Source organism: Leptopilina boulardi, unplaced genomic scaffold (assembly GCF_019393585.1).
Source record: "Leptopilina boulardi isolate dan_hultmark-lab unplaced genomic scaffold, ZJU_Lbou_2.1 LbouV2_371, whole genome shotgun sequence".
In the NCBI taxonomy this organism is placed as follows: domain Eukaryota; kingdom Metazoa; phylum Arthropoda; class Insecta; order Hymenoptera; family Figitidae; genus Leptopilina; species Leptopilina boulardi.
In genome coordinates, this window is record NW_026137942.1 from 2915957 (window position 1) to 2925353 (window position 9397).

Consider the following 9397-nt stretch of genomic DNA (forward strand, 5'->3'; position numbering starts at 1 on the left):
ATGAAGGAAACTCACCTGTCACTGCCACAATGGCGCCCATTCTTTGACAGCCTTCGACTATTATAAGCTTCTGCTGAGGCGAAGTACGAGCGAACACTATTTCGGTGTGATACCTAAGGATTTCGTCCAGCTGATCGGAGTTCAAATCCCTGAGTTCAGTTCCGTGAACCACTGCTGCTTTGGCTTCGCGGGGGTTCACTTCGGACACGGGAATGTTCAGCCGCTGAGCAATATCCTCAATTGTTTCATTACCTAATTGAGAAATGAAAATTTAATTTTCCGTTAAGAATTTCAACTTCGATAAGTACATACCTTCGGAGATAATTCCGACGGATTTGGCAATGGCTTTGGCAGTGATTGGATGATCACCAGTAACCATGATGACCTTGATACCAGCGGAACGGCATTTTCCGACCGCATCTGGTACCGCAGCTCTGGGCGGATCAATCATTGACATAAGACCCACAAATCGTAGTCCAATAGTAGGGAAGTTGGGATCGTCAGAGTTGAATTTAAAGCCAAGTGGGAATTTATCAGATGGCAAAACGAAGTCACAAAAACCAAGGACACGCTCTCCAAGTCCACCGAGCTCGAGATAGGCATTATTGAATGCCTCCTTCATTTCTTCATCGAGAACCTTTTCCTTTCCGCTGATAAAGATTGTTGAACAACGATCCAAAATTCTCTCCGGAGCACCTTTCATAACCAACAAATGACGAGGATCATTAGGATCATCCGGCTCGTGAATCGACACTTGGTACTTGTTTGTCGAGTTGAAGGGTACTTCGCAGACTTTCTTGTTTCGCTTACGTATTCCCATCACATCACCAAGGGCGAGTTCCATACATTTGAGAAGAGCAGCCTCAGAGGCATCTCCATTGACGTCGCGTTTAAGAATTGGTACTCCATCCTGACCGGGTTTAAACTCTGCTCGATTACAAAGCGTGGCGATCTTAGATAAAGCTTTGAATCCGGGACTAGTCCTGTCATACTGAACTCCAGATTGATCCTCAGTCGTGTCGGCCTCAATGATTTGGTTGTCGAACCACATGTGAGCAACGGTCATTCTGTTTTGTGTAAGAGTTCCGGTTTTGTCTGAGCAGATGGTCGACGTCGAGCCCAAAGTTTCGACGGCTTCTAGATTTTTAACGAGACAATTCTTTGATGCCATTCTCTTGGCAGTGAGGGTGAGGCATACCGTGACAGTCGCCAATAGACCCTCGGGCACGTTAGCTACGATAATACCAATGAGGAAGATGACAGCATCAAGCCAATGGTAACCCAAAATAAAGGCAATGACGAAGAAGGTGACACCGAGAAATACGGCCACACCGGTAATTAAGTGGATAAAGTGGTGGATTTCCTTGGCGATTGGTGTCTCACCAGTGTCGAGACCTGATGCCAAACCGGCAATCCTTCCCATTACTGTTTGATCTCCACAACAGATTACAATACCTTTTGCAGTACCTTCAACAGCGTTTGTCGAGAAGAACGCCAAGTTCTTCGTTTCCAAAGGATTCTCGTTCGTGAATTCCGGCGATCTCGATTGAGGCTCGGATTCTCCTGTTAACGAGCTATTGTCTACCTGCAATCAGAAAAAATTAAATAATTCTTTTTCTCTATAGCAAAAACAAACTTGAATGTAATAAAACATAAAAATTCTTTTTGTCCGTACCTTGAATCCTCGAGATTCGATGATCCTAATATCGGCAGGGATTCTGTCTCCAAATTTGACGTCAACAACGTCTCCCAAAACAATTTCCTCAGCCCTTAGAGTGAGCTTCTCACCTTCTCTGATAACCGTGGCAAATTGGGGAACCATGTTTTTAAATGACTCCATAATTTTACTGGATTTACTCTCCTGATAATACGAGAAAATACCCGTAACTATCACGACAGCTGCAAGGACGATACCCAAATACAAGTTGTCGTCGTTAGGGTCTTCGCTTGTCGAAGCCTGGATTGAATAAGCGATAAAACAGAGGATGGCACCGATCCATAAGAGCAGGGCAAAACCTCCAAAGAGATTCTTGCAGAATTTGACCCATTCGGGTGTCTGCTTAGGTGGCGTGAGGGCATTCGGACCGTCTCTTTCCAAATTCTCCTTCGCTTTTGCATGGCTAAGGCCCTATAAATATTTATTTCAAAAATCATTTTTTCATTTATTAAACATCAGATGAATTTAATATTCAATACATCTATTTTATAGGACATTTGTATCATTTCACTGCATATCTCTGTAAGAACTTATAAACTCCTTTTGTTAAAATTAAAATATTTCAAAATCGAACAACTGAATGAAAATTTTGTTGTAATTATTAATTAAAATTCGTAATTTATAAAGTTCTATACAGCATAATAATTATTTATTTTAATTTCCCATGAATCTAATCTTGATTTGAAATTATTATACTTTCTATGTAATTGTAAAATTGTTCTCGAATCGAGAACTTTTTTTTAACAAACTTGGCCTATATCAGATGAACCTAATTCGAGTACGCTGAAGTTAACAGCGTTAGCCGTTTTTCAAAGTTAGGTAAAATTTTCAAAATATTTGCCATTTTAATTTTTTCATTTTAAAGAATTTTATTATAGAAATAATTTTTTTTTCAACGAATTTTGTTTTTTCGAATTAGCATTTGACAGAATTTATGTTTATACGAATTTTTACTTAATAAAATTTTTAGCCAAAGAATTTTTATTTGTGCAGAATTTTTATTTTATTTAAGAAAATTGTTAGCTAAAGAATTTTTGTTTGGCAGAATTTTTATTTTACAATAATTTTCTTCACATGACTTTTTATTTAAAAGAATTTTAATTTAAGCGAATTTTAATTTAACAAAATTCTCATTAAATCGAATTTTTAAATGACAGAAATCATTTCGTCGATTGTTTGTTCGGCCATTTGTAATTTCGGAGAAATGAAAATTCGGAAAAATTAAAAATCGGTGAATTTGGAATTTCTGTTATTTAAAAATTCGAATCACATAAAATTCGATTGTATGAGAATTCTGTTACATTAAAATGCACTTAAATTAAAATTCTTTTAAATAAAAAGTCATGTTTAGAGAAATTCAAAATGGCGGACGAAAAATTTTTAAATTCATCGGATTTGATTGAAACTTATTATTTAGAGGTTTTTGGAGTCGCTGATTACGAATTTAATAAGTTTTTAAAAATTCAAAATGGCGGATCCAATATGGCAGAAATTTAAGAAGAAAAATTGATTAGATTCGCTAAAAACTTGTTACTTTGAGGTCTTTGAAGTCACCAATTACTAATTAAATATCAAAATTGTAATCAGCGACCCCAAAAATCTCCAAATAATGGTTTTCAAGTGAATCCAATGCTCTTTGATTAAGTACAGTATTTTTTTTTTTGTAATGGATCAAAAAAAATGAAAAATGATGTATATTTTGAAAATTTGATCTAAGTTTGAAAATTGGCTAATGCTAATAAATATTTTATTATCAAATAAATATTTATTTGTATCAAATATTTTTTTTGTTTACTGTCATTTTTGAATAAATTGAAACAAATTATTCGATTTTTAAAATAAATATTTCTAATTGAACAAACGTAGTTTATAAGCCTTTACATAGCACCTGTGTTCAAGAGATAGAGAAATATAATTTTTATCATATACTGGCATTTTTTTGTATTCAAAATCATGATTTTTCATTAAATTAATTTGATAAGTGTTGAAATAAATTTACAGCTTTACTTACGTTTTCGGGGTGCGACTGAAATCTCTGATATAACTCTTCGGGGGAAATTTTGTGAAAGTCGATATCCAACTCTTGTTTGAGTTCATCCAGGTTATCCCCCCTTTTCTTTGGGGTCTTCCGCCGCGACTATGAACAGAAGATAAAAAAATAAACAAAACGAAATAATTGAATTAGAAAAAAGTGAGGTTAGAATTATAGGGTTGTATAAAATACATTTAAATTTCGTACTATTTGTACATTTGTATTTTATAATTGTCCTTAATCGATTATTTTTTTAAATGTTGTATTTTCATTTCGTGGAATAAATAGTAACTCATTTGAGAAGGGACAATGCAATTTTTATTAAAAATATTTATTTATTTTAAAAAGGATTTCTAACCTTCCCTGATGTTAGCAATACACATTAAAAAAACAAATTTTCAATATTTTCTTCAAATAACTTGCCGTAAACTTTATGGAAAACATTCTGCTAGGTAGGAACTTTAAAAACAAAATTCCAAGTATGAAGAAATATTTCTGAACCTTTTTTATATTGGGTTTTGTCTTATTAATACAGTTTGTAATTCTTTTTTGTTTTTTTTTTTTATTAAAAATAGAAAATCAATAATGTAAGCTGTATAATCTGCTTTTAAAAACAAGCGTGAATTGTTTTTAAATTCTTAAGAAGTTAGTCAGCAGTAGTGTCCAATGATCGTGGTTCTTCAATATTAACGAGTTGCCCTTATTAACCCTTTAATTAGAACGAGTCAAACGAATCGCGTCTTTTCTGTTTTCATCTCCAGTCTTACGATTGACCGCTCGGTATAGTCAAGTCTCCAACTGTCGTTATCACATTTTGTGACGGATAACATTTTAAAATTCTTTTTCGAATGTGGCAATAATTTCATTTCACGAAAAGTGAGTCATCTGCATAAATTGCATAAAATTTACATGGAAAAATATAAAATTTCAATTCTTAGAAAACAAAACAAAAATCGAAGAACGTTTTTTTTTAAGTAGGAAAAAGATCCACTGTGAAAAACAATTTTTTCTAAACTGAAATATATTTTTTACAAAAATTATTATAATTTTCTTATTTTGAACAGTGTTTTATCATTTTTAAAAGAAAAAAGTGTTGGGAAGCTTTTTGAAAGAGAAAACCAATCCTGCAATGTTGGAATAGAAAAATTTGAAGAAGTAAGTTGAAATTATTGAATTTTCACGAATTTGATGAATCTAATGATATTTCCTGCATGTTGAGTAAATCGTGAAAGTTCCTTTAAATTAATTTATATACTTCACGAAATAACACAACTTTTCAACGAAATAACAATAAATTGGAACAAAAAAATTGAATAGTAATTACTAAAACATAATAAGGAATGAATTAGTCGATTTTCTTTTATTTATAGAAAATAGCAGTCTGTTGAGTTGCCTTATGAAGTTTCACAACTTCTATAGATAGAAGAACATGTAAATTTTAAGAATCAAATCACCGAAAAGTGGATTAGAAAATAAAATATAGTTAATTAATTTTACGAATAAAACTTAAAAATTAACCTTACAACAACCATAAAGTATAATTCATGCATTTGTTAATTAATTAGTTATGTTGAGAATTGTTGAGAGTTCGAAAAGACGAAAATATTTCCCATTAATCAAGATGACGTTGAACTTTTCCAAAGCAAAAAAAGATCGCAGCAGAGTCACATATAAGCAAAAGATCTCACATCAGAGAGAACACATTTTAGTTTCTCGATTTTTTCAAAAAGAGAAAATAAGAGAAGGCAATATACAGAGAGAAAAATTGACAGAGATAAAAAGAGAGAGAGAGAGAAAGAGAGAAAAGAACAAAGCCCATCACCAGTAGAAAAGCGAAAACCTTAATCCTTGACGGATTTTAGCCTCGTACAAATTATACCTTGTACATTCCATCTGCACTTTTGTTGTCATCGCGAATGTTTGGTAAAGTGGCGACCCTGTATGAATCTGAGCGGCCATGCTGAAAAAAGTGTATAAAAATAATTATAAATAAAATAAAAAATATATGAGATAAAACATAAGATACATAAATTATAATGGCCGATACATAAAGTAACAAGGGGAAGGGAGACAAAGCTTATTCACCCTTAAGGGCGTTTGACCTACTTATACAACCATAAACTAAGAAATGACTCATAAAATACATTTTTTTACCTTAGGAAACTCATGTTTAAGAAACAAAGTAATTTAACTTTTAAATATTGTCTGAAAACTTTTTCAAACATTTAATTTAATAAAACCATAATTTTTCGAGAACTCAAACCATTATAACTCTTCTGGATGTACATAATAATTTTCTGCGAAACTTAATTTAAGAATGTTTTTCCATATTTTAAAAACTATTTTTCCCTATTTTCAAAGCCCTTTAGAATCAATCCAAAAAATAGAAATCTTAGCGTTAATTTTCATTAATAAAAAAAATCTTTGTTTACGTACCATACAGATTGCTTTTCTTTGATTCAAAAAAATTTTTTTTTTAAGAGAATAATTACAGAGTATGATGGGTCATCGTCAGGTGAGAATGAGAACCCCTGACAAAATTAGATATAATTCAGAGAAAATATAGCTGAAGCGCACTTATTTTGACACACCCTTGTAAAGTTTACTCTAGGGGTTGGGACCCTCCAGTTCCTTTTTAACATACACTACCTTTTACTATAATTACGAAAATTACATATTATTATCCAGGCAGAGCTCAAATAAATTTTTCTTGAAACTAACCCTTAATTTAAAAAAAAAAAAATGTCATAATTTGAATAATAAAAATACATTGTTTTTAATTTGGAAAAAAAATATAAATTTAAAAAAAAGTAGTGAAATGTAATTAAATTACATATATTATTAGAAAGAATTTAAAAATTAAAAAAGATAATTTAAAATTTGTATTGGAAAAAGTTTAATATTGATGAAAATTTAATTTTTCGAAAGAAAAAATAATTCAAACCCTTTTAATGTGTTTTTAATGAATATCTGACTTATTTTTAGAATTATGTATTCTGAAATGGTTTACTTGTCAGTCGTAACACAATACGTATAGCTTATAGCAGGTTTTCCCTAGAATATATCGATTTTACTGAAAGGTAAAATTAACCTAAAGGTGGAACAACCCGTTCTCAAAATATAAAAAGTCTCGTTTTAGAGACAGTCTATACACTTTTAATTCGCAAGGTTACAATAGTAACAGACTGAGAGTCATCATTTTTTAAAACACTTAATTTTAATTCTTCGATTGTCTTCTTCATTTTAATTTTCTTATATTAAATCAAATTTTCACCTCTCTTAAATAAAAATAAATCTCAAATTTATTCCGAATAATTGTTAATTGTTACCTAATAATTAATAAAAAATGTTATTCATAAAAAATATTTTTCGCAAATTGTGGGACAAATGATTAAAATTGATCTAAAATTGAAGCAAAAGAAAATAGTAATACAAATATGATATACCTATGTAAATATAGATACATTTGAGCTCATTGTTCTTTTACGGAAGACTGAACTATAGTTCAGTCTTGGAAAGTAACAATTGAGATTGTGTCTATGAGCGAATAATTAATCTCGTGGGAGCGATGACATAAGTATAAGTGCGCCCTTGGGCCATTAACCTTAGATATTAACTCACGATTTGAAAAAAAAAATCATACAAAATCAAACTTTTTTTCTTGTAATTCATAAACTGTTAAATTTAATTATATTCCTTATCCTTGGGAATCAAGTTTTACCATTTTTTTTTCTTGCTTGTGTTCATAATACATTTTTAATGACTACTCACAAAACGAATTCAATTAGTAAACACGAGACATGAAAGCACGTGATAACACAAATTACAGATAATTATCTTGATTTAACAAGAATATAAACGAATTATTAGTTTAATTAAGTTCTTCTGATTTTTTCAAAAATAAATTTTTTAATTCACGAATAATAATTTTTTTTGTATTTTTTATTTATATGTTTGCTTAAAATTTGAAATTTTTATAATCAATAAAAATATGTTGAATTAAACATTTTCTCTCAATCATAAAATACAGACAGTAAAATTAAATAATAACATACCATTGAACCATTATCTTTCATTACTCTATTTTATATGTTGAACTGATATCGGGCATAAAATTTACATATTTCAATTGGATTTTAAAATCCTTTACGGCGAAAGAATATTTTAGAAATATCAAAATGTTCCAAATTATTTCTCACTTTTTCTGATTTCAAAAATAATACAACTTTTTCACATCTTTCATTTAAGTTATCTTCACGGTACATTTTGCAACTCACGCATTCAGTCTAACATAATATATTTATATTAAAAATTTTAAGAAGGGAACCGATAAAATTGTAATTCACTGAAATTACGGTGTTTAATGCCAATTTATTTACTGTCAATTTAAAAAATTTGAAATAATGTCTTAAAGATTACAGAAAATAGCATTTCTTCAGTGTATTACTGTTACTAACAAATTATTTCAAAGATGGAATTAAAAATGCCAAAATTTCTTAATTTTTGCATGCGTCACTTTTGCTCCACACGAGAAAAAAGTAGTTCATGAGAAAGTTAGAAATTAGTTCCTAAATCCTAAGTATAACAAACAAAAAAGATTCTTTCTGTTTTTCTCTGACCATCAGTTTTCTTCAAGGTCACAAACATAAGTATTCTTTTGATATGTTTGTTTGCATTCGAACTACACTGTATACACTTCTCCCTACTTCACCTCTTTATTTTTTATATCCGCTGAAATAACATATATTAATTTTCAAGAAAACATATTTTTAACTTAAAAAAATTATTTATTTATACATTTTGAATAAGATTAAAATTTTCTTCATATGTCTTTCTTAAACATTTTTTTAATAAATATAAATCATTTACAAAAAAAAAGTTTAAGGGATATAAAGAAAACTTTCATCTTATATGTAAAATGTATAAAACGGAAAAAAAGGAATTGCTTACAGATGCTAACTAATGTTTGCTATTGGATCTATCAAAATTAGTAGCCACAGCTAAATTTTTTGCAAAATTTTAAATTTTTCAAAAAATCACTGTCACAGCAAAATTTTTGGATCTCACAGCAAATTTGTTAGCTGTTCCAATATATTAGCTAACGTAATTTGATGTGACAGTAAATAGTTCGCTGCCACAGCAAACTTTTTATATGTGTGCATGTTTATTTTCACCCTGTCAAGTTTCTATTTTTAACAAATTTTTTTAAATTCACTATATAGTTTTTTTCTTGCAAAATTATAACCGACGACAACCCAGTAAAAAAAAAAGAATTGGCCGTAAGCGAAAAGAATTGGTGGTGACTTAAGGCCTATGCGGTTTCGCGACAATACAGTATTGAATGGTTACGACCAATTCTTTTTTTTTACGGCCAATTCTTTTTACTTAAATTGTTTGAATTAATGTATATTGACCCGATTTGGCATTATAAACGAGAAAAGGGACTGTTTTAAAGTGTAAAAATGCTGATTACGTGCAGGAAATACGGAATTTTGTTAAAAAGTGAAAAAGTTAATTGTGACAGGCACGACAGGCACGGCCACTTGTTACCACTGGCTTGAGCATAAAAGAGAATGCACTGTTACCGACAAAAAGTTACTAGGACGAGCGGCAAATTCAAATAGTGAAATTAAATTCAAGAGAATATA

General features: G+C 30.4%; 1 protein-coding gene across 3 annotated transcripts in view; it reads right to left on the minus strand.

Moving 5' to 3' along the window:
* LOC127287611 (sodium/potassium-transporting ATPase subunit alpha) overlaps positions 1-9397 on the minus strand; it is a 115128-nt gene that overhangs the window by 20218 nt on the left and 85513 nt on the right. For all 3 annotated transcript variants that reach the window (XM_051314632.1, XM_051314631.1, XM_051314633.1), the window contains exons 2-6: positions 5629-5709; positions 3729-3854; positions 1676-2128; positions 313-1585; positions 16-252 (exon numbers count right to left, since the gene is read on the minus strand). In XM_051314632.1, coding sequence (XP_051170589.1) covers positions 16-252; positions 313-1585; positions 1676-2128; positions 3729-3854; positions 5629-5709 — 2170 coding nt within the window. The remainder of the gene's footprint in view (positions 1-15; positions 253-312; positions 1586-1675; positions 2129-3728; positions 3855-5628; positions 5710-9397) is intronic.